Genomic DNA, 25,733 nt, shown 5'->3' with positions numbered 1-25,733 from the left:
GGGTACTTTGCTGTCCCAGAGAGTCTTGGGGTATCCTCAGTGCTGATGCTTTCCCAGCAGAGACTGAAGATGAGCACTGCAGGGGACCAGTGTGGTGACCAGGTATCCCAGCCTCCAGTGGTAGGGTGCATCCGGGTCCCTGTGCAGGCAGCCCTGGGCAGGCTAAGTAGGTCTCTGGCCTGGTCAGATCCTGCCCAGTAAGCTTTCCATCTGTTCCAAGTTGAGGTAGGATAGAAAAATGAATGATCCCTGCTGGAGAAGAGAGGGGTGAACAGATAGCTCTGGATTGAAGGAATGCAGCATGGAGAGAAAGCTGGGATGGAAATGATACACTGCAGATCTGGGGTCATGGTTGGTCACTGGCTCTGAAATCGTTTATGGGAGCTGGCCTCTGCTGCAGCCTGTGGGGGGTGTTGTGAGGGTCATGGATGGCTGCTGCCCTCATCCTGGGGCCTGCTCTGGGCCGGTGGGTCTCTGTCTATCCCAGCTGGTCTATGCTGAGCTTGGCTCGTGATGGTCCTGCTGATCACTCCTGAGGGCAGGTCCCCTATGGGCGTGATGGAGGGAGGCCTGGTGTCAGTGCCACTTTGGTGAAGCCAAACCTTTCTGTATTTAGGGCCAAACTTGGAGCAGGTACTTGGGACTCCTGGCTTGGAGTGGCCTAGGTGTGTTGCAAAAGGCACTGACTTGGTATTGCTTCCAAACAGAGCAAGGATCAAATACCTGAATGAAAACAGTCCTCCACTGGTCTCAGTGTTGAGTTGAGTCTCTTTTTTTTTTTTTTCCAACACCTCTGAGGTGTGCAGGTGTCTGCTGCTCAGGGCTGGCTGCAGGCACCCTGTGTCCCCCCTGGTGGCACCCTTGGCTGAGCAGGGTGGAGACTAATGATCTCCAGCAATCTCCAGAGCTCTGGATGTGCTGTGGAGCTGCTGGTGTGCTGCAGCACACTGGGAGCAGACGCTGGCAGCTGTGGGTTTGGGCAGCCTGGGAAAGGGAAAGCAGCAAAGGGAGCTCCCACCCCTGCTGGCAGCTGCAGGTTTTGAGAGCTGAAGCTGAGCTCTCCTGGGAAGTGCCCAGGGACAGGATGAGAAGCAATGGCACACATGGGAAAAACTGATTAGATATTAGGAAAAGTATTTCCCCAGAAGGGTGGTTAGACTCTGGAGCAGGGCCCAGAGAAGGAAGCGGTCAGTCTCCACATTTGGAGAGGTTCAGTGGTTGGCAGAGGCAAGCCCTGAGCAACCTGCTCAGCTTTGGACCTGCTGTGAGCAGGATTGGCTTGAAACACCCTGAGGTCCGTTCCCACTGTTGTTCCCCAGTTCTGCAGTTTTCAGGCACTTGGCAATGTGAAGAAGCTCATGGCCTGTTAGACTGACCAGTTTGTAGGTGAATGGAGGGATCGGGGTGTTGTGTCCATCCTCTTCTCCTGGCTTGGTTCTTCTGGTCCATACATAGTAGTGCTGGGGAATGGATGCAGTGCCTTAGCAGCACTGCACATCCACTGCTTTGCCTCCACCTGTCTTAGCCATCTCTCCAGAGGTCCACGTTCTCCCTCCCTGCATGGGCACAAAAAGCCATTGGGCAATAAAGCACAGGGCAATAAACCATTCACCTTGCTCTGCTGACTGTGCAGAGCTGTGGTCTGTAGGGGGGTGCTGGCGTAGCTGGGAGGCTGGGGAGGACACTGGAAGAACTCTGCATTCATCTTCCCTGTGGTCCTGCCCCAGAGACACTGTCAATTGTGGGGGAAGTCACCAGTAGCCTTTTTAAAGGCTCCAGCTGCCTGACCATCCTGAGCAGATAGGGAGCAGATGGAGGGTGAGATGAGCCCAAAGAACTGTCTGGAAAGAATTACGTGATCCCAGTATTTTCTGTTTCTTTGCCAGCCTTTTATTCTCATGGCTGCTCTTTTCCTGATCCTGTTCTTCTGCAAGGCTGGCTGCTGGCAGCCTTATCAGCCTTGTCTTCAGAAACAACTTCCCTCTGTGAATTTTTGTGTCTGTGAGCTTTGGCCCTGGTGCCTGATGCTGCAGAAGCCCATGTCCAGTGTATAGGTGTTCAGAGGATTTTTGGTGTTTGCTCTGTCCCATCTGCAAGAGTAATGAAGCAGAGTAAAGGGGGCTGTGTGTAGCCACGGTGCCTGGGCAGAGCTGACCCCCAGCTGTAGCTACATCTGCCTCTATGCTTGACAGAGGCTCAGAAGATGTCCAGGCTCCCTGGGTGGTTTTATGTGGGTTTTCCAGGTCTAGGAAGTTCCCATGAGCCTGTGTTTGTCCCCAGGCCCCTGTTCAAGTTGCTCCTCTCAGCTTTTCCCTGGGGCTTATTGATGCTGGGCTGCCATCTCACTCAGAGCACTGTCGGCTCTCCCTTCCCCAGTAGCCCACTCGTTACTCAATACTGCTCTGGGCACTCTTGCATTACTTGGGTGTCCCTGTTACAACACCCCGTGCATGAAGAGCAGCAGGGTCCAGTAGCCTGATCCAAGAGGCCCCTGAGGTCCATTCCCAGCTGCATGGGTAAATCCCTGGATGGCCAGGGATGAGCTGGTTTCTGGTAGTCTGTGGAGAGCTCTCGCATCTCTTCAGGGCTCTGTCATTCTTGTGGGGTTGGCTCTTGGGAGATGTCTACATCTTTAGCTGCCAGAGTTGAAGGTGTTTTGGACCCAGTTGCCAGACTTAAGCTGGTTTCTGAGGTCTCTGAGCTTTATGTGAAAGGGCTGAAACACTGGCAGCAAGCAGAGTTTGGGGGCCTTCACCTCTTTGTGGGAGGGGGCTAATGTCCAGTGCAGGCAGGTTGTCTGGGGACATAGCTGCATCTTGAGCCCTGTTCATTATCACTTCTGTGAAGATGTGGATGTTGATATGCTGGTGTCCTAGTGCTGTGTAGTCCCTGTGGGCTGCACAGGCCAGATAGCCATGGAGGCACGTCCTCTCTGGCCTCCTCCTGACATGAAGCACCAGCTGAGCCTTGGCTTCCTCCATCTCCACACAGTGTGCAGGTGCCAGGTGGATCCCCCCTCCATCCGAGGGCCATCTGCGTTGCCTGGAGCCCTGGCAGCCCTGCAGAAGCCTGACCCTGGGGAGGGGTGGTGGATGCACTGGGCAGAGGGCTCTGCTGTCAGTGGAACCCTGTGGGTGGGTGAGGGTGTGTGCACCAGGAAGTTTGCTGGTTTCACAGATGAAATAGGGGCAAGACTGTGTCTCCCACTTCCCTGTGTGAGGATGTGCCTGCAGTCAGATGTGCCAGGTCTTCCTACCCCTTTGTTTCCCTTCAAAGGGGCTTGTGCACTCACGTTTGTGCCTCTATAATGAGCAACAGTGTAAGTGTCTAGGTGACAGCTGTGGCATCCTTATCCTAATGCCAGCAGGGTGTTTCACCCTCAGGACATTGAATTCAGGGTGGGATTCCTCCTTTCCTGGCTGTGTCCAGCTCTTTACAATCAAAGATGAACAAAGCCTCACCCTTGTGGCCCGAATCCTTGCCCAGCCTGTGCCCCTGCACTGCCCTGTGCTAGACTTGAGACTTTCTAATTTGCTGCTGGAAAAGGGTGAGTTGCTTGGGTACACACGACCATATGTGTGTGTGTCTGTGTGTTATCTCCTCCCCCGTGCCACGTAGGTGCTTGGCATGGAGAGCAGAAAAGGTGCACAATGTCCCCACAGCTGCTGCAGCCTTATCTGCAGGCTGCAGCTTGGTTAACACCAAGCTGTTGGCCCAAGTGCCTGTGCCCAAGCACCTCCCTTGGAGGGCTCTTACAGTAAAAGGAAGTGTATTGCAAGAGGGGTTGCAGTGGGGACGGGCAGTTCCCACGGGGTCAGTGGTGCCTGCACAATCCTTGCTCCCCTCCCCACTGCAGGTTCTTTGTAGCTTCACATATGTAGCTTTGATGCTCAGGGTAATGCAGCATCCCTGGGACCTTCTCTGCTGCTCCCTGGTGTCCTGGCGGCTGTTCGTGGAGGTAGGGAAAGGTGACATTGCTGTGGCCCTCCCAGATGGATGTCTGGGATGCATTGGTGGAGTGGGTGCAAGGAGGCTTGAGCTGGCAGGGCTGTGGGTGGGTGGCACCCAGGGATGGAGGGAGATTGAGGTAAGCTATGGCATAAGCTGCAGCAGTCAGGAGGCCAGAGAGCACAGGTGAAGAGCTGGGGACGTTGGGAACGTGCATGTAAGCAAGGCAAGGTCTGATGGTGGTGGAGGACAGGGCTGGGGTGGGAGCGAAGAGGAGCATGTTTGTGGGGGTGCAGAGCCCAGCTGCCGTGTGAAGGATGTGGAAAGGTGAAGTGGTGTGTGCCTGGGATCAGGCAGCACGGGGGCCGTCAGAGCAGAGAAGGAGCTCACTTGGTAAGGAGGGAAGATGGGGCTGTGGCTGTAGGTGGCAGAGACTGAGGGGAGAAGACAAGAGAGGGCAGAGGTAGGAGCAAAAAGGATCCCATCACCTGTTGGCTGCTCTGCTGTCTTCTGCTGCTGGCAAAGCCTCACCCTGCCACTGGAGCTCCCTGCCAGAGACTCGTGTTTGTGTCCCTGGCTCATGGTGATGGAGAGTGGGCTGGGTTGTTCTAACACTGTATGATCACACTTCCCATGGTGCATGGCCTGGGATGGAGCTGATGGGACGGGAGTTGCCAGTAAGCAACTGGCTGGGAGTTGAGTTAAATGGGTTGGAATAGGATTTGCAGGGCTTTTGATGCAGACACCAACCCCATGCCATCATTCCTTCTCTTGGGACATCAGATAAAAAGGACTTTTACAGCTAACACTTGTGCATCACTTAGTATGGTGAGTGTTTAGTCCTGCTCAGACCTAGAGCGTGTCTCCCTTGGACAAATGTCCTTATTGAACTTGAATTGTGGCAGCCTGTTGGTGCCCTGGTCACAGCCAGAGACTCCACAGAGCAGAGGTGATCCCTGCCTTTCTGCCAGCACCCATATTTGCCTTCTCCCAGCCATCCTGTGACCAGCTGCACAGGCACATGACTTGGTAATCACCAAACGGTGGAAAATTTTCCATCAGTTGCAGCTGGCACCAAGATCTGGAGTGGAGCAGCAGGTCTGAGTGGTCATGCAGGGGCTGAGCTCCCTGTCCCTCGGTCCGCTGCCCCTGGAGAGGGACGTGAGGACTGGCAGGGAGCTGTGCCTGGGTGGCTAGGGGCTCGCTTTCTCTGCGGGTGCTCTCTTTGTTGCCCGGGGGTGACTGTCGGGGCTGCTGTGCCGGTGCAAGGTCAGCGGCTCTGGGCTCGGCAGGCTGCCCCGGTGTCGGGGCTTGCCGGCTGTGCCCTCCCCCGGGAGCGGTGGGGCACGGCAGCCAGCCCGAGGTGAAAAGACCAAGCGTTTTATGAAGCGGAGCCAGCCTGGAGGAATTTTCCCTTCGTGGCCAGCTGTTGTCCAGGGCCTGGCTTGCGTCCTCCAGCACTTCCCACCCGGCACTGCCTCCGGGAGGGCAGCGGGGGCTGGCCCGCCCTCCCGGCTCCCTGCCCCGGGCAGGGGCTGCCACCTCGGGCAAGAGGGGGTGAGTAGCCGCGGTGGAGCCCAGCAGCATCTTGCTGCCTCTGCAGGGATCCTCTTGGGCAGCGGAGAGTTTTCCCCACCCCCAGCTCTGCCGCTGCCTCTTTGTTTTCTGGCAGAAGCCTCTGTGCCTTTTCATTGCCGTTGAGGCGCCGAGCAGGAGCCTCCATGTGCCTTGTGTGCGTCTTGCCGGGAACGTGATGCGGGCTGGCAAGCCTGCTGGGCTGGGCACCTCCCTTTCTGGGCTGTGGAGATCAGCCAGCAGCTTCGGGGGTCTCCTTTTCCCTAGGCTGTTCCTCCGGTCGAGCAAGTCTTCGAGGCCACTGGCTTCCTCCTCTTACCGCCTTGGCAGCATTGCTGCCCCTTGCCACAAGTGGAGTAAGTTGGATGGGAAGGGGCCGGTCCGCAGCTGGGCTCGGCGGGGGTCTGGGGCGCTCGGCTTCGGTCCCCTCTCGCTCCCGCTGGGAAAGGCACCTGAGAGGAGTGGAGAGGAGAGGAGAGGAGAGCAGCGCCGGGGGCTGCGGAGCCGGGCACGGCAGCGGCTGAGGATTGCTCGTGCTGCGCCTGCCTCTCCGCGCATTTGATCTCTCGACTTCCAGCGGGGACTGAATTCCTGTGCTGGATTCTGGGCTCGGCTCTTGTGAAAGGATCCAATTATTTCAGAGCTTTGAGCATCTCCATTTGCTGCCCATATTTGCGGCGCCCGGGTCTGCGCTGGCTGGAATTCCAAGTGATTAACGTGGCTGTGACATCCCTCCTAGGGGTGTTATCTTTGCTTGCTGTCCCCCACCGCCCCCCTCTTCCTCCTCCAGCAGCCAGCAAGCGAGACAGGCAGGCAGAGACAAAGGTCTGTCCTCAACCTGGGCTGTCCTCCCCGTGAGCGGCTGCTGCATGGGATTTGCCCCTGCTGCAGGTTTCCTGGGCTCCTGGTTGAATGCTGGGGCTGGGCGGCCATGGGCTGGATCGCTGAGGTTTGAGCCTGCTGGTAGCTGGGTGGGCAGGGGGATCTGCCGGCTTTGGAGAGCTGCCCGATTGTCCTGCTGGATTTTAAGCTGCTTTTCATTCTCTGACTGAGCTTTCCTGGGAAGTGGGGCAGTCGTGCATGGAGGGGAGGCTGATGGGGCAGGGGTGGGGGGGGGGGGCGTTGAGCGTTGGGGGAGAGCTGTTACACAGGTGGCTGTAGCAGAGTAGGATCTGCCTGCAGACCCTGAGTCCCCTTCCCAGCTGCAAGCTATTGTCAGCACCGCTGGCTGCACGCGAGGCACCTGGGCAAGGTGTGTGGAGGCCATCCCTGCCGAGACGTGGGACATCTGAGGGAGCAGGGGTAAGCCTCCGGGCCAGGAGCTCTGCTCTGGCTCTCTGATCTCCTGGGGGTGGTTTCATTGTGTTCTCCTGGGTCGGCTGAGCAGAAGGGCTCCATTGCTGTGGCACCTGTGCTTGGGGCTGGGGAGGCACCGCTGGGCAGACCTCAGCCCCACAGGAGACTGCTGCAGCCTCTAGCCCCAGCGAGGCATCCTGCAGGGAGGGCTGCTCTGTCCCCGGGGGCTTCTGCACCCCATTAGTGTCCTCTTGCTCAGATGGGAGGAAAGGCAGCAGCAGCACCTCGCAACAGAGGTTCTGTGGTCTGGGGGAGGTGTTGGGTTAGTCTCTGTAGAAGCTGCTTCGGGTGGTATTGAGGAGCTTGCACTCATAATGTGGGCACTGCCCCTTGCCCCATCCTTCTCCTCTGGGCAGGGGCTTCCTCCCCATTACCAGTACAGGGGTCAGTACTGAGCGAGGCTCTGCAGCTGCATAAATCTGGCATGGCAGGAGGCCTGATAAGGACCCCCAAGAGCAGTGCTTGCCCTTGCAGTGGGGCAAGGATCCTCCCTCTCCATCCTCCCTCCCTCTCCATCCTCCCTCTCCTTTCTTTCCTCCAAACTTGAGCTTCATCCTCCCAAACCTGAATCCCTGGGAAGTGCCAGAGCCACATCCACGCTGGTTGTCTTTCTCTTCAGGTAGTTTGCTCCTCTAGCATCTCTCTAACCAGCTTCTCTCCCAGATTGCCACCCCTCCTATGGACAGCACTGGAGGTGGTCTCCAGCCTCATGTGTCTGTCTCTCTCCTGATGTTGATACTGCCTGATCTGTCAGGCTGTGGAGAAACACTTCTCTGGTGGCAGCATTGTTGCTGGTGCTGCCATCCTTCAGGTTTGTGATGGAAACTTTCTGCCTGCTGGTGCTTCTCAAGCTCTGCTTAGCCTGTGCCAGGGAGCTTCTGGGTTTGTAATTGTGCTGGTTAGATTTCCTTCCTTCTCCTTGGGTTCAGATAGGATGGATGGAGCTGCAATTTATCCTCCAGGCAGCCTGTTTCTAGCAATTTCTGTTGCTGCTTCTCTTGCCCTGTGCTCTGCTTGTGCCAAGGATGGTTATTTGCCCTCGTGTAATGATAGCTCCTTCCCTTCCTGCCTGCGTGGTTCCTGTGTGAAGCAGTGAGGCTGTGAAGGTCCACATAGCGTGTCCCAAGAGGGACATGCAGAAGGGAGGAAGGCAGTTAAAGCCCCTTTGGGGTTGGTTTGGGGGTTTTTTTATGGTCTAACTGGCCCCTTCGGGCACAGCTCTTGCTCTCTTCCTTCTACCAGTGCTGTGCTGCCAGCCCTGCCAGGCTCTGCTGGTTCTGCCCCACAACAGATGCCCCCCTGCCTGGCAGAGCTGCCCCTGCACCCGTCCTGCTTCCTTTCTGGCTGGTACAGGGCAGGTAAAACAGCAACAGATCCTTTTGCAGGCCACAGCCCGGCAGGTGGTATAGCTGCTGCGTTGCCCAGCCAAGGACCCTTCCTCACCTGCCATCCTGCTCTGTTGCCACCAGAGTGAGACCATGATCTGTTAATCTTGGGTTCCCCCTGGATGTGCTAATAGGAATGAAACCAGCAGGTAAGCCAAGTCCCTGACATCCTCCCACAGGCCTTGCTGTGTCATCCTGCATCAAGATCCAGTGGCTCAGTGTCCCTGGGGAAGGTGGTGTCTCTACCCCAGTGCACAGGACACACTCTTGCAGGTCCTTTGGCACCTGGTATCTGGTGGCTGCTGAGCTGTAGTCCTTCCCCTGGCCTCGGTGGGCTGGAGGAAAGAGAGGACAGCTGTGCCTGGCATAGTGCTGGACCTGGGTGCTAGGAGACCCTGGCAAAAGCACAGGGCTCCTCCTGAGCACTAAGCGGGGACTGAGAGCTTGGCAGGAGCCAGGCAGAGAGCTGGAGGAGCTCTGGATGGACTTCTCCGAACAGACAGAGCCCTTTAATTTCTGTCTTATAGTCAGAGCACCAGCATAGGCTGAAACACTGGCAAAATCAGCATCACTTGGGCTTAGGAGAGGCCAAACCCTTGGCTTGGGCACATGGAGCTCCATGTGCTGCATTCAGGAGATGGTACCTGTGCTGCTCAGCTGAGCTGGTGCGGACCTGCATCTGGTTCTGTCCCAGCTGGGTGGTCAGAAATACAGCTCTGGAGATGCCTGGCTCAAGAGAAGGAGAAGGGAGAGGTGAGCAGATACCACCTACCCATCCCTGGTCCCTGTGTTGCTCCCTTGCTCTGTAGGGGAGCAGTGGGCTCTCACTGGCTGCTGTAAGAGCCTGAGCCCTGCTGCAACCTGGCTGGGCCCCCACTGAGGAGGAACTGCCATGGGAGATGGACCTAAACACAACCAAGGTGAGGGTAATGGGGATGGGATCCTCTCCTGGATATGGTGCCTTGCATCTCAAGGAAGGTGATGAGCAGTGCTGTGCTCCAGACTTGATGGGCAGTTCTCCAAGGGGATGTACAAGAAGGTCCCAAGGTGTACTTGGAGGCACTTTTGGGGTGGGCTAGGGAATCCTGGCCTTCCCCAGCACAATGCTTCAAGGAACAGTATCTGGGCTGGCAAAACAGAGTGCAGCCCCTTCCACTGGGCCTGTGCCCTGCTGGTTAGTGCTGGCGTCATGGGTGACTGGTGTTGAGTTGTTGGCTGGGATGGGTTTGTGCTGTCAGCATGTCAGCCTCTCCTGGTGGAGAGGGGCTCCTGATGGAGCAAAGGGCTGCGAGAGCACAGGAATGTGAGAAGGAGAAAGAAAGGATGCAGGTGAAACTGTGTATTTGTCCTGGCGTGGACACATGCAGGAAGGATGTGGCTTCCTCCCTGTGGGGGACTGTGCCATGGAAGCTGTGGTACAAATCTCCCCTGGGGATGGAGGAGGGAAGCAGCAGCCTTCCAGAGAGGCTGAGCACAGTGTGTTGCCACCTTGCTCACACGTGGGCAGTCGTGTGCTTTTCCACCTGCCTTGGTGCAGGCCCCACGCGGGCTGCCAGGAGGAGCTGACCTTGACAAAGAGCTTTTGTTGAGGCGTTGGACCCGGCGTTTGTTACGCTGTGGCGTTGATTTGCCCTGCTGCAAGTGATCTTTAGGAGCTGACGTATTGGATCTCTGTGCTGGCTGGTTGCTGGTGGTGCCCTGCCCTGGCACTGCTGGTGGTGGCTTTTGGCCTGGCTGACTCTCAGGGACTGGTCGTGACTGCCTGCTAATTACAAATCTTACTGGAATGTAATGAAAGAGCAGCCTGTTTCCTGGGGCAGGCGAGGTCAGGCAGCGAGCACAGTGAGTGACCTGCTGAAGCTGGCTTCCCACCTGTGGGATGATGGGGTGCAGAACTTGCCAGACCAGGGTGCCAGAAAGGGGCTGTGCTTGGTTGTTTGGTGCCTCTGAGCGTCCCTTCAGGTATTTGGTTCGTCTTCCTGGCCCTGCTGTTTCCAGCCTTCAGAGCAGTGCTTGCTGCTGGGTTGGGATGCCCAGTGGGACAGATGGTGGCTTCCCTCTGGACAGCCCCTACAGGGAGCCCCTGGTCAAGGGCTGCGTGGAGAGGGAGGCGGGGAGGGCATGGTCCCCAGGGCTGGGCAGCATTTCCTCCTTCACCTGGAGGTTCCTGGTCCAGCAAAGTCGTGGACTGCTCCTGCCACAGGGGAGTTGAGTGTGGAGGTGCCCAAAGGCTCCTTCCCGCTCTGAAGGTGCTGCACTAGGAGCTTCTGCCCGAGCTGACTCTCCTCCTTGCGGTTTTCCAGGCATTCAAGCTGCAGTGCTGGTGGATTATGACCGCAGGGGAGCTGTGTTGCATCTGCAAATCTCTGCTGTGCATCAAGGACACATCTGAGCAGGTGAGTGCTGTGCAGATGAAAGGTCTGCTGTCTTTCTGCTGGGGGAAGCTGGTGGGGGGCTGTCATGGCTCCAGGCTGTCAGCGTCCTGGTTTCTGCCTTCCCTGCCTGGCATCTCATGTTGGAAGTAACAATTGCAAGCTCTTTTCCTTGTCTGTAGGGTGAGAATGTCCCGTGCTGTGGGTGAAAGGGGTAGGAGGTGGATAGGAGACCAGCAGCTAGCTGGGGGCCCAGAGGTTGCTGGTGATCTGCAGTGTTTTGGAAAGAAAGGCATGAAATGCTCACCAGAAAGAAAGGGGGATCTGTTCGTGTGCACAGCGTTTCATACAGGAAGGCCTGCAAAAGGCATGTAAAATACAAGCCAGGTATGAGAGTTCACAGCTTAGCTTGCAGTGTTTGTGGTTTAAATGGAAATCAAGGTGGTAGCCTCAGATGGCCAAGATGCATGTGGCCTTTGGGTCTGGGAGGTGTTTACGTTTAGGCAGTTGTTCCATCACCGGGTGACCCCTCCTCATCTGAGAGGGGAAATCAAGGGAAAAAAGAAGGAGGCTTGTGGGTTGAAATGAAACCAGATTTGCTAAAACAATAATGAAGAACTACTGTTAAAGCTACTGCTAATACGAAGTACAAAGTTATACTCAGCCCATGTAGTGGTCATAAGCTATGTGCTCCCAGCAGTGAATGGCTCCACAGCTCCAGCCAGAGCGTGATGGTCACAGCAAACAGGAGAGGAGGCCTTGGGGGTCAGAATGATGGGTGAGACCCTGCAGGGACAGCAGTCATTGAGGAAAAGCCCCATCCTCAGCAAACTTCTCAGTTTAGAATGGGAGTGATATTTATGGGATGGGGTACTTCAGTTGGGCAGCTTGGGTCATTTGCCCTCGGTTTTGCTCCTCCTGGCCCCAGAACCTGGCCAGCTCAGAACCACTGAAGACCTTGGTCACTATCAAAACCCACACACAGTGGCTGGCCACAAACTGAACAAAGTGTCTCCTCAGCTTTGTTCTCAAAACATCAGGTGCAGCAGTCTTCTCAAAAATTACAGCTTCCCTAAACAGAAAATCGATTCTATAATTGTGCCCCAGCAAACCAGGATAGGAGGTTGAGAGCAGCTGAGCCTCAATGCTGCCTCCTCTGCCTGTGACCCCGCAGTACCCTCCTGTCTGTCTCGCAGAAAGTATCTGGATCACTCCAGCCCTGCATCTCCTGCTTTCCTTCCCCTCAGAGCCACTGTGGACACTGAAGAGCTGGAGAGGGCAGTGCAGAGGTTCGGAGGCACACCGTGATGGTGGGAGCCATTCCACGGCAGCCACGCCGCTTCTGGGGGGTGCCAGGCTGGCAGGTGTCTTCAGCCAGTTGTGCCAACGACCGCCCACTGCAGGACAGGGAGGTTCATCCGGAGCGGAGCAGGGCTTTGCTGCAGAGAGGTGAGTGTGGGGGCAGTCAGGACAGGCTGCAGCACGGTGGGTTACACAGAGGTTCTTGAGGTTGGCAGGGAGTCCTGGAGGTCATCTGGTCCAACCCGTCTGCTCAGGCAGGGCAACCTAGGCCCATTGCCCAAAACCATGTCCAGGCAGCTTTTGAGTATCTCCCAGGATGGAGAGCTCACAGCCTTTATAGGTAACCTGTGCCAGTGCTCAGTCACCCTCACAGTAAAAAAGTGTTTCCTGCTTTTCAGACAGAACTTCCTCTGCTCCACTTTGTGCCCATTGCCTCTTGTCCTGTTACTGGGAAGAGCCTGGCTCTGTCTTCTTTGCACCCCACCACCAGGTATTTGAATATGTTGATAAGATCCCCCTGAGCCTTCCCTTTTCCAGGTTGAACAGTCCCAGGTCTCACAGCCTTTCCTCATAGCAGAGGCGGTCCAGTCCCTTAATTATGATAGTAGCACTTTGCTGCACTTTCTCAGCTGCAGCCTCAGTGTTGAGCAGAGAGGAAGGATCAGTTCCCTCAACCTGCTGCCAAGGCTGTGCATAATGCAGCTGGGGACATTGTTTCCCTTTTGTGGCAAGGGCACATTGCTGGATCACAGTCACCTTGGTGTCCACCAGGACACCCAGAGCTTTTTCTGCAAAGCTGCTTTCCAGCTGGTCAGCCCCCAGCATGTCCTGGTGCATGATACCTCCTATCACTCCTTTTACACGAAATACCTGTGTTCAACCACTGTGGTCTGCCACTTTCACATCCCCATTGTATCAGGGTTCAAAATACCTCCTGCAGCCTTGACCCACTTGGAGTCCCAATTCCCCAGCTGCTCACCTGCCCCTAAGCTCCACAAAAGCAGACAGCTGTGAGGACAGAGCTGCCAGGCATGGGCAGTTTGTCAGGCTCAGGAGCTCCTTGATCTGCCAGTGACTTTTCCTGCATCTCCCTAGTTCTTGCAGGCATTTCAGTATTCTTCATGGCAGAAAATCGCATGGCCTGGATTATCACAGCAAACTGAGCTGAAAATGAAATGAGGAGCTGTGAAAGACAGAGCAGGTCAGGCCCTTGGGGAAGGAAGGAGTGTGTGGATGGTGCAGGAGCCCATGGTGGGCCCTGGAGCTCCTGGTACTACCTGGCTGCTCCTTGAGGTGATGGAGGTCTCTGGTCCAAGCTGACAGTGCTGTGACATTAGGTCAGGTTTCCCCAGGCTGCCTAGCCACGTTTATGTCCCTGCCACGGGGTTGGCAGCACAGGCCACCAGTGTGTGTAGATGGGGCAGGTCTTCTTGGCCAGTGCTAGGACATCTTGTTACTGTTGCCCCAAGCAATGATCACAGTCCTGAACCCCTGGGACTGGTCCCGCCTGCCTGATTCCTGCGCTCTAGAACAACACAAGCACATCAAGTCCCCGGAAGAGGGCAGGCCCCGTTCTCCCCACTTGTCCAGACTTGTCCCCAGTGGCCTCCAGCCTAGCTGGAGACTCCTTTCTGTGCCCACAAAAAGAAGGAAGTGCTGATCCTGTGCAACATTTTGTAGTGATAGGTGTCCCTGCCCGTGGCAGGGGGCTTGGAATCTAAAGTTCCTTCCAACCTGGGTGACGCTGCAGGGCTCCTCAGAGAGCCACGTCAGCCTGGTTGCTCTTTCCGTCCCCAGAGAGGGTGATCCGAGTGTGGCTACATGTCCCAGCAGGTCCCTGGTGGCCAAAAGCCCAGACCAGGACAGCAGTCCTGGGCTGATCTCTTCCTCCTGCTCTCTCTTTCCAGATGCTGCACTGCAGAGCGTCCTGTAGCAGAGGGCTCACCCGGACGTCCTGAGCAAGGGGGTCCCTCTCCCACACACTGGTCTGTGGCACTTTACAGTCCCCCTCCTGCTGCTGCATGGGCTGTTCTGACTCCAGCTCCACTCGGAGTCCAGGCAAGTAAGGCTCCATGAGGCACATCCACACAGAGACCTCCCTGCCCCCGGAGCACGGCACGGATCCCAGCCTGTCCCCGCCCGGTGGAGAGGGGTCCTTGGAGCCCCCCTCGCAGCAGTGCACCCACCGCAGCATCCTCATGGGCTACAATGAGACAGAGATCAAGCGCCAGAAGGTTTACCAGGTCTCCATCTTCTCCCATCTCTCCAGCTCCCCTGAGAGCACGGAGCAGCGGGCAGGCAGCCGGCCAGCCATCAAGAGGGGTTACCCTGAGCAGCGAATTCCCGAGGGGGGACGAGATCCCAAACGAACTCCCTGGGGTGGTGGAGGGGTGACCAGCAAACGTGATGGGGGCCCTGGGCAGGCTCCCCTGGATGATGACAATACCTTTGAAGATGGCCTGCTGGTGGAGGAGCTGTCCCTGTGCGGCTCTGCCCAGCACTTCTCCCACAGCGGGCTGCGGGTGGTGGAGCACCGGTGTGAGGGCAGCCCAAGCCACAGCCCCAAGGCCAGCAGGGAGCACAAGTCGCAGGATGTGTCCTTCTCCCCCTGGCCCCAGCACATTGCTTGCAGTACTTTGCACAAGAGAGATAGTTGTACTGTCTCGTCGGGGGATCAGCCTACAGACTATGGAGAGAATGGGGAACGGGCAAGTGGCCACAACTTACTTCACCTTGATTTGCACAGTATTGCACAAACAGCCCAGTTGGACTCTAGTGAGAAGAGAGATAAGCCAGGGAGCAGCCCAGCTTACAGCAGTGGGGCTAGTGGAGAAGAGGAAGGGCCAGTGGTGGCCAGCAGGGGCAATGAGCCACTGCAGACAGTGCTCAGCCCTGAGCCCAGCAACCTGAGCTCCCTGGAGAAAACTCCCTGCGGGAACAACCAGCTCAGTGCTGGCAGCAGCTGCCCAGCCAAAAGGAAGCTGCTGCCTGCTGGTGAGGGTGTGGCTGACTCCTGCTCTGAGGATGAGGGCCTGTCCCCTCCAGCAAGGAAGAAGAGGGTCCTGCCATGCCATCCAGTGCCCACGTCCTGCCGCAGCACCGATGCCAAGGGGGCCCCGTTCTGGAACCACCTGCTTCCCATGGCCAAGGTGAGCATCAGTCATGGGCATGTCTCAGGGTCACCCAGAACTTGGAGCTGTCCTTGTTGGCGATGTTGTTTATGGTGGCACAGGACCCTGTCCTGTCCCAGTGCCACAGAACTGGTGTGAGCAGGACAGTGGCTGACAGTCAGCCCTGGGACTCACCATTTATAGATTGTCACCAACCCCTGACACATTGTAATCACTTGATCCTCTGCTTGCAACCAGCTGTCTAGCCTGGAGAGCCTTGCCCAAACAGGACACGACCTCCCTGTGACAGTGAGAGTTGGGCCACAGTCAGGGTCTGACAACTTCATGTTAAGCCAGCCTGACCAGCAGGCTTGGGAAGAGTGGCTGTCTTCTGCCTTCCTTAGGAGGAGGAAGGCAGAGGGGTGGGATGCTTGGGTCCCTGGCCATGATATCCATCAGGGCAAGGGTTTAGTGGCAGGGAGTGGGAGTGGACATGCCCTGGCCAGGGAGTGGGAGCCTCAGTGCTGTGTGCAGAGATGCCATTGGCTTTTCTGAATGTCTGGGGTGCCTGTGGGATGTCTCCGGGGTGCCACAAACTCAGAAATGAGGCAGACTCCAGAGGTTTGCAAACACCCGGGCAGCTCAGGAGCTGCCTGCAATTATTCCCTGCTTACCAGCCCCTCCTGCCAGCTCCCTAGATTAGTCATGTCCTGCCAGCTGAGGCTGCAGCAGACTCATGCCAGAGCTGGCACGTTCTTCTCTTTCCCTGGGGTATCTCACAGTGCACGGACCCACAGGGACTGAAAGCAGAGCTGCCCTGGCTTCTTGCTGCTTGAAGTGGGACACGCCATCCATGGGGCACAGCCCTGTCCCTGCCATTGTGCCATGTTGGTGGCTCTCCCTCAGCCTGGCTGCCCCCAGCACTGCCCTTGCAAAGTGAAGCCCTCCAGCAGCTTCCCTGGGTTTTCCTGCCTGGTCATGCCAGCCAGCTCCATCATCCCTTTGTGTTGTGCTGCCTTTTGTGTGGCTTCCAGAAGGGAAAACCCCTGAAAAGGGGACATCTTTAAAAGGAGGTTGCTGTGTGGCCCTGGCTCTATCCCCCCAGCCCACAGCTGTGGGAGCCTGGCTGGGGGCAGGGGTGGGCACCAGGACCCTCTGCCTCGCAGCACAACTGAGGACTTTGCATGAATCACCAGGAATCACTTTTCCAGGGCTGGTCGGGGAGCTTCATTGTATGTGTTACCCTTTCCTGGGAGGTGCAAGGGGGTGTTGGTGCATGGCTCTGGGGGTATCTTGCCACTGAGACCTGCTTTGCAAGGTAGGAGCTGTGTGCTGCACCCTCGGCTTGGGTACCAACACCCTCACCCCAGAGTGGGGTTTGGGCAGCCCCACATCTCCACCAGACACAGCAGGTGGCCACCCTTGCAGAGGCTGCTGACAGCTCCCCATGGGTGGGAGCCTCTCTGAGCTGCTGGGACCCTTGTGGGGCAGGGCCCAGGGGCCATGGCACCTCCATGGCGGTGTGCAGTCTCCTGTTGCTGCCCTAACACTGTTCTGTTTCGTGTCCCCTCCAGAGCTCTGCGGACTGCACTGTGGTCGGGAGGAGGCTCAAGAGTGGTCTGCGCCTGAAATCGTGAGTGTCCCAGCAGCCCTGAGGGGTGGAGGTGGGGCTTGGGGTGCCCAGCACCCCACAGCCCTGAGGGAGGGTCAGGTTGAGTCCCTTCCCTGCCCCAGGGGCCTCCCCTCCGCAAAACCCCAGGCTGTGAGGCAGAGAGAGGTTTCTTCTTCCCCTGGTGAGGAGAAAAATGGTTTCAACCTCTACTAAAGAAAGGGACAGGGGGACCTGGAGAGGGCAGCCTGGGGCCGCATGCTCTCCAGTCTGACACCAGTCTTCTCTCTTCTCTCAAAGGCGACATCTCCGGAGCGGCCTCCGGAGGGGTACCAGGTCCTCTGCAGCACCCTGGGCCACCACCACCATCAGCCATGCTCTGCTGGGCAACTTTGAGGTAACAGCACCCACCTGCCAGAGAGGGGAGATGGGTCCTCTGGGTTCCAGGATGGGCTGGCAGCAGATGTGGGAGGTTGAACCTGACAGAATCCCTGGTATGGAGCTGGGCTGTTTGTCTCCAAGGGCCTAGCATGCAGTGGCCGTGTCACACAGCCACCATCGAGCCAGCAGATCCTTAGAGGAAATGCCAGGCCCCGGGACCCTGCTGAGATGGCTGCTGCAGGTCTAAGCTGAGGTGCTCTCGCTGCTTCTCCGTGTTAGACGCCAATTTGGGATGGGTCTGTCTCACAGTGAGCAGCCAGGGCCTCTTACAGATAAGTCTCCAGGAAGCTGGGCAACATGTGAGGACAAGCAGGGCAAGAGGTGGAGATGGGGGTGATCTCCCCTGCAGCTTGTGGCGAGGGGCAGGACTGGTGTTTGAAGGTCCCCAGCGTGTCCCTCCTCTCTCAGGAGTCCATTCTGAAAGGGCGCTTTGCGCCGTCGGGAAGGATCGAGGGCTTCACGGCAGAGATCGGCGCCAGCGGCTCCTACTGCCCCCAGCACGTCACCCTGCCCGTGGATGTCACCTACTTCGACATCTCGGAGCACAGCGCGCCCTCGCCTTTCCTGGTACGCGGACAGGGAGGGCTGGGAGCCTGGGGGAGGTGAGTGGGGGCTGCACCCAGGCGCCCTGCATCCTGGGGGCTGCCCCGCTCCGGAGAGCGCGGCTTGAGCAGCCCCCTGGAGGCCTCTAGCAGTGCCAGGAGCAGTTTTTTAACCCCCAAAAAAAGACACAGAGGGAACCCTTGCAGGCACAGAAACAGGCAGGCTGCTGGCCAGCTGCCTGGTGGCTGTTGCTTTGCTGTCACCTCTTGTGTGGCTGCTTGTTCATCCCCCGGTCCAGAGAGAGGCTGAGCTGGGCTGCTTCCTGCTGCCTTGTGGCAGGTGTTCGTGGTGAGGGGGTCTCTTGGCCCCCTGCTGGGTCTCAGCTGGGCTCTCCATGGGCTTTCTCCCTCTCACAGACTGTTTCTTTTGCCCCAGGGAGTAATTGACTTGGAGGCCTTGGGAAAGAAGGGTTACAGTGTGCCCAAAGCTGGAACCATCCAAGTGGTGAGTTGTCTGTCCCCTGACCTCCCTCAGTGCCTTGAGGAGAGGATCCCATGGGCTCCAGTTGCCCCCCCAGGGTGGATATGCTCCGTTACAGTTTGGCTGGGCAGCAGGCAGAAAGCCTGTGCAGGGAGGGTACGTGGCCACCAAGGCTGCACAGCAGAGGGGAGCACAGGGTCCCTGGGGTCCTGGCACAGAGGCGGTGGGAGATGGAGAGCGGGAAGATGCTGGGAAGGGACGGGGGTCTTGGCAAGAGAGTGGGGGTGGGATGCGGTGGGAGCACAGAGTTGGAGGTGAGTGGAAAGAACCAACCTTGTGGGCCTCAGGCCCCCACACCTTTGGGGCTGGTGTGGGGCTTTCTGGACCCTTGAGCCTACTGGTGCTGCCCCCAGATATCCCAGCCCTGCCCCAGGGATCCATTCCTGTGCCCTTCCCAGTCTCACCCCCTACCTCTCTGCCCCCAGACCTTATTTAACCCCAACAAGACTGTGGTGAAGATGTTTTTGGTGACATACGACTTCCAGGACATGCCAGCCAACCACATGACCTTCCTACGCCATCGCATCTTCCTGGTGCCTGTCGGGGAGGGGGAAGGGGCCACCACGGGCCTCAGCGACCTGCTGGGGACTGGCCCGCCCCGCAGGGTCCTCTGCTACCTGATGCACCTAAGGTAGGACACACTAGGAGGGGTGGGCACCCAGGGTCACCCCCAGGCAGGGACACATGGGAGAGCAGCCCCCCCCAAACCTGCAGGGCAGAGGCTCGAGGGGGTGGCAGCCTGACCCCCTTGTCCTGGGGAGAACCTTCAGGGGGGTCAGAGCTACTGGCCAGCTGGACCAGGATTCAAACTAGGCAAGGGGGTCGTTCCCCCCGCCCTGGGTGTGTCCTGTCCTTGCCTGGGAGCCTGAGGTCCCTGTTCTCCTCTCCACGCAGGTTCCACAGCTCCAAGTCGGGGAAGATCTACCTTCACAACGACATCCGGCTGCTCTTCTCACGGAAGTCCATTGAGGTTGACTCGGGGATCCCTTATGAACTGAAATCCTTCACGGAGATGCCAAGGAACCCCTGCTACTCACCCCGGGCCTGACCACCCCCCCAAGGCCACAGGGGAGCCTCCAGCCCAGCACTTTGGGGATTAATGAGGAAAGGGTCAGCAAGCAAGCACTGCCTTGGAATATTGTCCTTCCTGTCCTGAGCAGCACAGATGCTGTGCCCGTGCCCTGCCACAGGGCTGGGAGCACTGACTGGAGGCTTCAGCAGGAGGGACAGGGGATCGGGAGCAGCCCTGGTGTTCCAGGGATGTGCCCAAGCCTTGGCAGTGCTGCTTCCAGATTGGAGAATTGGCTGGAGCCAGGGGAAGGGAGAGAGGAGTGGGGGGTGGGGGGGGGGGGAGCGGCTCCAGGTGGTCATGCTGGTCCCAGGGTTGGGAGCAGAAAGTGTGGAAGTGTTTGTATTTATTAGTATTTATTGTTGCTGGGAGCGCAGAGGAGGCTTCTGCAGAGGATTGGCGGTGCTGTGCTGTTCTTCCCTGGCTTGGGGCAGGGCTGCGGGGACCCTGGGGGGGTGGGGATGGGGGCAGCTGGGATGTGGAACAGAGGGTGACGGCTCCCAGGGCGGGGCTGTGGGAAAAGGCCTGGGAAAAGCCAAGACCTGCTGGGCTGCAGCCCGGGGAGGCCTGGACTTGCCGTGTCACCCCTTAGGGAAAGCCAGAACCCAAGGAGTCTGTGGTTGGGAAAGGAAAGGGCCGTTTCTGCAGCTCCTGGGGATGAGAGGGGTGGCTGTCACAGGGGTAGGGACCTGGCAGGGGGATGGGGCGCTGGAGGATGGGCCAGAGCCCCAGGGAAGAGGGGAAACAGCAGAAGCCTGGCGGGACCCGGAGCAGTGCCTGTCCCTGCTGCAGCCTCGGCTGCCGAGCCCGGGCTGGGTGGGTCACAGCGGGGATGGGAAAAAAAAACCAACCAGCTTGAAGCCCACCGGCACCCCCTCCTCACCTGGCATCTCCGCTGGGCTCCGGGGGGGGCCGGCTCAGGCTGGGGTCTGAGGGGGGACAGGCCCCCGCACCCCGCTGTGCCCCGGCTGGCAGGGCTGGGGGTGTCCGGGGCTCCCCCCGTACCCCGGGAGCGGCTGAGGGGCTCGGGCCCCGCTTCCCACCGCCTCCCCCGCCCCGCCGGGACCTTCCCCGCACACACCGCGTCCCTGCTCCCCCCGTGCCCCCCCCACCCCCCCTTCCCACCCCCCGGCACCGGGTCCCCGCCTCCCGGTATCCCCCCCCCACCCCCCCCCAGACTTCCCCCGGGGGCCCCGCTCTTCGACGGGAGGGGGGGGGGGGGGTGGTTGGGGGGCTGCGGTACCTGTGCTTTTCGTGTTTGTTTCTAATTTAATAAACGCCCGTTTGGAGACCGACCTCGGGGGTTTTCCGCCCCCCCCCCAAATCCGCGCAGGCTCCCGGCGGGGGGGGGAGGAGGGCGGAACGCGGGGCCGCGGCTGCCGGGGCGGCGGGGAGCGGTGCGGGCAGCGCACCCGGAACAGCCCGCGGGCCTTTCCGGGGCGGGCGGCGGCGGCGGCGGCGACGAGCGGGGCGGGCGGAGCGGGGCGGGCGGAGCGGCGATGCTGGCGCGGGCGGGGAGCCGGGCCGGGCCCGGCCTCGGCCTCGGCCTGCTGCAGGTGGGGGGGGGGTCCGGGGCTGCGGGGAGCCGGGCAGGGATGGGGGTGCTGGGGAGCGGGAGGGTTCCGAAGAGGGTGGGGGGGTGTTGGTAGGGGGGAGCGGTGAGGTGGAGGAGAGGGCTGGAGGGGAGGTGTGAGGGAAAGGGGTGTAGGAGAAAAGGATTGGGGGGGGGGTGGTGTTTGGATCGAGGTGCAGGGGGGATGTGGGGAGAGCCGGGCGTGGGGGGCACTGCGGGGGGGCTGTAGGGAGGAGGAGGGGGTGCCCGCGGGAAGCAGGTCTTTTCGGGGGGTGGGCGGCGACAAGCGGCCTCGGCTGGGGAGGGATAGGCTGTTAAAGGGGGGTGGCCTGGGGCTGGGAAGGGGGTGGGAGGAGGGGGTTTTGGCCAGGGTGCAGGGGCAGAAGAGATCTCGCCCGCGCCTTCCTTTTGGTTACGGTGTCAGGGACGCTTGATTTCTCCCCCCAGTGTCGTGCGGGAAGGGGGAGCACGGAGGAAGCTCCAAGCGTGGGGCTGAGCCTCCCCAACCCCTGCAGGGGAAGCTCTGGAGCTCGGGCTGGCCCCGGGGCCCGGGTCTCAGCCCGTGCGACAGGCGTGGGCCTGTCTGTGGCACCAGCGCTGCCTCCTGCCCTGCTGGGTGGGGGCTGCCAGCAGGGATCCCCGACGGGAGAGCAGGGGTGGTGCTGGGCTCCAAGGTGCTGGCAGCTGGCCTCCATGCCATTCCTCTTCCTTTCTCCAGCGCTCCCAGCAGCTGAAGCGTTCGGCATGGCTGGCCCCGGCGCCGCACCGCTGGACCTCTGGCCTGCCCATGAACATCGGGGTGCTCTTCGTGCCCCAGCAGGAGGCTTGGGTGGTGGAGAGGATGGGCAAGTTCCACCGAATCCTCGAGCCTGTAAGGAGATGCTTTTCTCCCCTTCTGGATTCAGCAGATACCTAAAGCTGTAGCGAGGCGTGTCCTCTGCGCGAGGATTCGGCGGATGGTGTGCTTATTCTTCTAGATTTTTGGCTGATTTCCTTGGGTGGAGCAGGGAGAAGCCTGAATTTCCACTGTGTGTAAAGCACATGCGCTCTGCCTGAGCTATCTGCAGTGTGTAGGGCACTTGGTCTTAGTTCCCACAGCTCTCTCTAGTCTGACTGAGCTCTCTGGGGAGGAAAACCCCAGATTAGAGGGCTCAGCCATCTAATCATACCCTTTTCCCAGGGTTTGAACTTCCTCATCCCTCTGCTGGATCGGATTCGTTACGTGCAGAGCCTCAAAGAAATCGTCATTAACGTCCCAGAGCAGTCAGCTGTCACCCTAGGTGAGGAACAGCTTCTGCATCCTGACTGGTTTCTTCCCCTGTGTGCTGGTGGAGCAAGGTGACAGCGTGGGAGGAGTGGAAGTGACCCGGGCTGCTGCAGCCAGTCCTGTCCCTGGGATGTGGGGTTTGGCCACACTCCTGACACTGAGAGCAGGAAAACCCCAGAAGGTCCCATCTGCCCACTCAGGGCTGTGGCTGCCCCTCCTTGCTGGGTTGAATGCACCTAGGCAGGAGTCTGTTCTCACATGTGTTCTTGTGTTGAACTAGAAAAAACCTCTGTGTTTCTGTAAGAAATATTTCACACTAGGTTAATGGACAGCTCTGTCACAATGCTAGTATTAAGCTTTTTTGGTTTGGTCTTTTCCTTAAATCTTCATTTGTGAAGATAACTACAGAATGGAAGGCTTTTGGTCTGCAGACCTGAGACTTCCCGTAGATTTAAAATGTCAAAATGTAGTGTTTTCTGCAAGGTCCTTATTACAAAGCCTTTTGGATAAGGAGATCCTTTTCAGCCCACCCCTCCTCCATGCCATGCTGCTGACTCCGGGAAGGGATGACCCTGCCTAGCTCTGCTTGTTCTCCCGGGGGGAAGGGAAGGGGCGTTGCTGTGTTTTTGTTTTGCTGCTTCAGTCAACAGGAGGTGCTGTTTTCTCCCGGCAGATAACGTCACCCTGCAGATCGATGGTGTGCTCTACCTGCGGGTTATAGACCCCTACAAGGTACCGTCCCTGCAGGGCCTGAGCCAGGCCTGCAGACCCCCCAGGGCCAGACAGACCCCCAGACCCCCTCCCCCAGCAGGGTCTGCCTCTGCTGCTCCTCCCACCCCACTTGCCTGGCTCCATTCTCCCCACAATGTGGGCATCAGCCTCTGCCCACCTAGCTGCCCCCAGCAAGTGCCCCAGTGCCTTCCCCAGGGAAATGGGGAAGGAGAGGAAGGCAGATCTCAGCTCTGGACTCTGCTTTCTTTGGCGAGGGTGTCTGTGGCAGGCTTCTCATCTCAGTGTTTGCCCATCCTGACTTGTTCGGGGTCTCTCTCAGCACTGCCATCGGCACTGTCCTTTGCTTCTGCTCTTCAGGCCAGCTACGGGGTGGAAGATCCTGAGTATGCTGTGACCCAGCTGGCCCAGACAACCATGAGATCTGAACTTGGCAAACTCTCCCTTGACAGAGTCTTCCGGGTGAGCCGGGAAGGTGGATGAGGGAGCTGCCAGTGTCTGTCCAAATCCTGGGGCAGACTGGGTGGGCAGGCTGGTACACTGAGCAGCAAAACACCCTCCCCACACCCTTGTGTTTCAGGGGACCCATTAGTGAACCCTTGAAGATGAGTCTTGTTTCAGGTTGTTGGTTTGTATTGACTGGAAGCTATTTTTTAGCTTCCCTGGGTCAGCTAGAAAGGGTGGTGGGTGGAGCCTGCCCAGACTCAGCTGGTCCTGCTGACTTTCTCTTGTGCCAGTGACTCTTTGCCCAGGCCCAGCAGCAAAAGTGTCCTGGCTGACCTGGTTCAGGGGGCTGTAACCCTCGTGCAGAAGCAGGAGCTGTTTGTGTTCATGGATGATGTTTGTACCCAGATGTATGGCAGATGTTTGTATCTCAGCAGTTTCAGGCTGGGTGTTGCCCTCCCTAGGAGGAGATGACCCTTTTGCCACTGCCTCATGCCTGTGGAGATGGGGGTTTTTTGCCAACTTTGGCCTGTCAGGGGAGGTGCCTATTTCCCTCCTCTCATGCTAAATGCCTCTGCTTTGCTCTCTGCCCTTTCGTTTGTGCCTCCCAGGAACGGGAGTCCCTCAATGCCAACATTGTGGATGCCATCAACCAGGCCTCGGACTGCTGGGGCATCCGCTGCCTGCGCTACGAGATCAAGGACATCCACGTGCCCCCACGTGTGAAGGAATCTATGCAGATGCAGGTCTGGTTCTCAGGGAGGGCAGTCTGGAAGAAGAGGGAGTTCTCCCCTTCCATACAACATGGTTGTTCTCTGTCCAGAGCTGGCAGCACTGGCTCTTCCTGGGGTGAAGGAAGCCTGTTCGCACTCCAGCTGCAAACATAGAGATTGAGTAGATAATTCCTGTCCTCATTTTGGCAGTGGTGGCCCTGCCGGCTCTTGTTAAGGCTCTGTAGGAAGCAAATCCCAGAGCTGGAGGTATTCCTTTGAGAAAAGCTGGTGCCAGATCTCCAGGCTGGAAGAGCAGGGGTGGGGGAGGCTGTCTGATTAGGTGTGGACAAGGCTAAGGAGCAGAAGCAACCCTCATCAGGGATTGTTCCATGTTCTCTGCTTGTGTCCTTGTCCTGTGCCAAGCCACGCTTCCCCAGGTGGGGCACAGGAGCATGTCCTCACCATCCTCACCCATGGAGGGGGATTTTCAGGCTGGCTTCTGACCCATGTTGGCAGGTGGAGGCAGAGCGACGGAAGCGGGCGACGGTGCTGGAGTCGGAGGGGACGCGGGAATCGGCCATCAACGTGGCTGAGGGGCAGAAGCAGGCTCAGATCCTGGCATCAGAAGCTGAGAAGGCCCAACAAATCAACAAAGCTGCAGGTGGTGCTTGGGGAGGAACGTGTGGGGCCTGGTGGGGGGCGAGGTGGGGTGGTGTCTGTGGGCTCAAATAATTGTGGTCAGTGGCGCAGAGTCTAGTTGGAAACCTGTGTCTAGTGGTGTCCCCCCGGGGTCAGTACTGTGTGCAGCCCTGTTCAGTATAGGCATCAATGACCTGGATGAAGGGACAAGAGTGCACCAGTAGCAAGTTTGCTGATGATACAAAACTGGGAGGAGTGGCTGACACACCAGAAGGCTGGGTTGCCATCCAGTGTGGCATGGACAGGCTGGAGAGCTGGGTAGGGAGAAAATGAAATTCAACAAAAGTGAGTGTAGAGTACTGCATCTGGGGAAGAATGACCCCACGTATCAGAAGAGGCTGGGGGCTGACCTGCTGGAGAGCAGCTCTGGGAAGTAGCACTTCAGGGTCCTGGTGGACAACAGGCTGACTGTGAGCCAGCAATGTGCCCTGGCAGCCAAGAGGGTCATTGCCATCTGAGGTGCATGAAGAAAAGTGTGGCCAGCAGGTTGAAGGAGGTTCTCCTCCCCCCCTACTTTGCCCTGGTGAGGCCACAGCTGGAATACTGTGTGCAGTTCTGGGTTCCCCAGTTTATGAATGATAAGGAACTATTGGAAGTGCAGGGCCACAAAGATTATTAGAGGAATGAAGCATCTGCCCTACAAGGAAAGGCTGAAAGACCTGGGTTTGTTCAGCCTGGGGAGGAGAAGGCTGAGGAGGGATCTCATCAATGCTTATAAATGTTTAAAGGGTGTTGTCAGGGGGATGGGACCAGACTCTTTGACATGGTGTCCAGTGGCAGGACAAGGGGCAGTGAACACAAGCTGGAGCACAGAAGGTTCAAGCCGAACATAACTTGACTGTGAGAGTGACAGAGCACTGGAACAGGCTGCCCAGAGAGGTTGTGGAGTCTCCTTCTCTGGAGACATTCAAAACCTATCTGGATGTGTTCCTGTGTGATCTACTGTAGGTGATCCTGCTCTAGCAGGGAGTTGGTCTTCAGAGGTCCCTTCCAACCCTGACAACCCTGTATCCCTCTGCACCAAGGGGTGATGCTCCCAGGAAGAGACCACATCCCTG

The 25,733-nt window shown here is 58.3% G+C and overlaps 2 protein-coding genes across 10 annotated transcripts in view; both read left to right on the top strand.

Annotated features, from left to right (window-relative positions):
• Positions 1 to 19,507, top strand: part of ATOSB (atos homolog B) — a 39,109-nt gene extending 19,602 nt beyond the window's left edge. For 5 of the 9 annotated variants that reach the window (XM_051642010.1, XM_051642011.1, XM_051642012.1 and 2 more), the window contains 9 exons: positions 10,568 to 10,660; positions 11,884 to 12,085; positions 13,846 to 15,087; positions 16,623 to 16,681; positions 16,958 to 17,054; positions 17,507 to 17,665; positions 18,077 to 18,145; positions 18,607 to 18,812; positions 19,076 to 19,507. In XM_051642010.1, the coding sequence (XP_051497970.1) occupies positions 14,011 to 15,087; positions 16,623 to 16,681; positions 16,958 to 17,054; positions 17,507 to 17,665; positions 18,077 to 18,145; positions 18,607 to 18,812; positions 19,076 to 19,229 (1,821 nt within the window). In that variant the 5' untranslated portion in view covers positions 10,568 to 10,660; positions 11,884 to 12,085; positions 13,846 to 14,010 and the 3' untranslated portion in view covers positions 19,230 to 19,507. Of the gene's footprint in view, positions 1 to 5,852; positions 5,880 to 6,802; positions 6,826 to 8,316; positions 8,414 to 10,567; positions 10,661 to 11,883; positions 12,086 to 12,336; positions 12,429 to 13,845; positions 15,088 to 16,622; positions 16,682 to 16,957; positions 17,055 to 17,506; positions 17,666 to 18,076; positions 18,146 to 18,606; positions 18,813 to 19,075 lie in introns of those variants that run through there. The other 4 variants (XM_051642009.1, XM_051642015.1, XM_051642016.1 and 1 more) reach the window with 4 other exon arrangements.
• A 1,224-nt stretch (positions 19,508 to 20,731) lies between these two features.
• Positions 20,732 to 25,133, top strand: STOML2 (stomatin like 2). Its single transcript, XM_051642740.1, has 8 exons — positions 20,732 to 20,806; positions 21,542 to 21,694; positions 22,004 to 22,103; positions 22,764 to 22,822; positions 23,180 to 23,281; positions 23,875 to 24,009; positions 24,493 to 24,640; positions 25,111 to 25,133. The coding sequence occupies exons 1-8, from the start codon at positions 20,750 to 20,752 to the stop codon at positions 25,131 to 25,133; spliced, it is 777 nt and encodes a 258-aa protein (XP_051498700.1). The 5' UTR covers positions 20,732 to 20,749.
• The last annotated feature ends 600 nt before the right edge of the window (positions 25,134 to 25,733 follow it).

Source organism: Apus apus, chromosome Z (assembly GCF_020740795.1).
Source record: "Apus apus isolate bApuApu2 chromosome Z, bApuApu2.pri.cur, whole genome shotgun sequence".
Taxonomy (NCBI): domain Eukaryota; kingdom Metazoa; phylum Chordata; class Aves; order Apodiformes; family Apodidae; genus Apus; species Apus apus.
The sequence above is the reverse complement of the archived record's forward strand: the minus strand, read 5'-3'. Positions and strand labels throughout refer to the sequence as shown.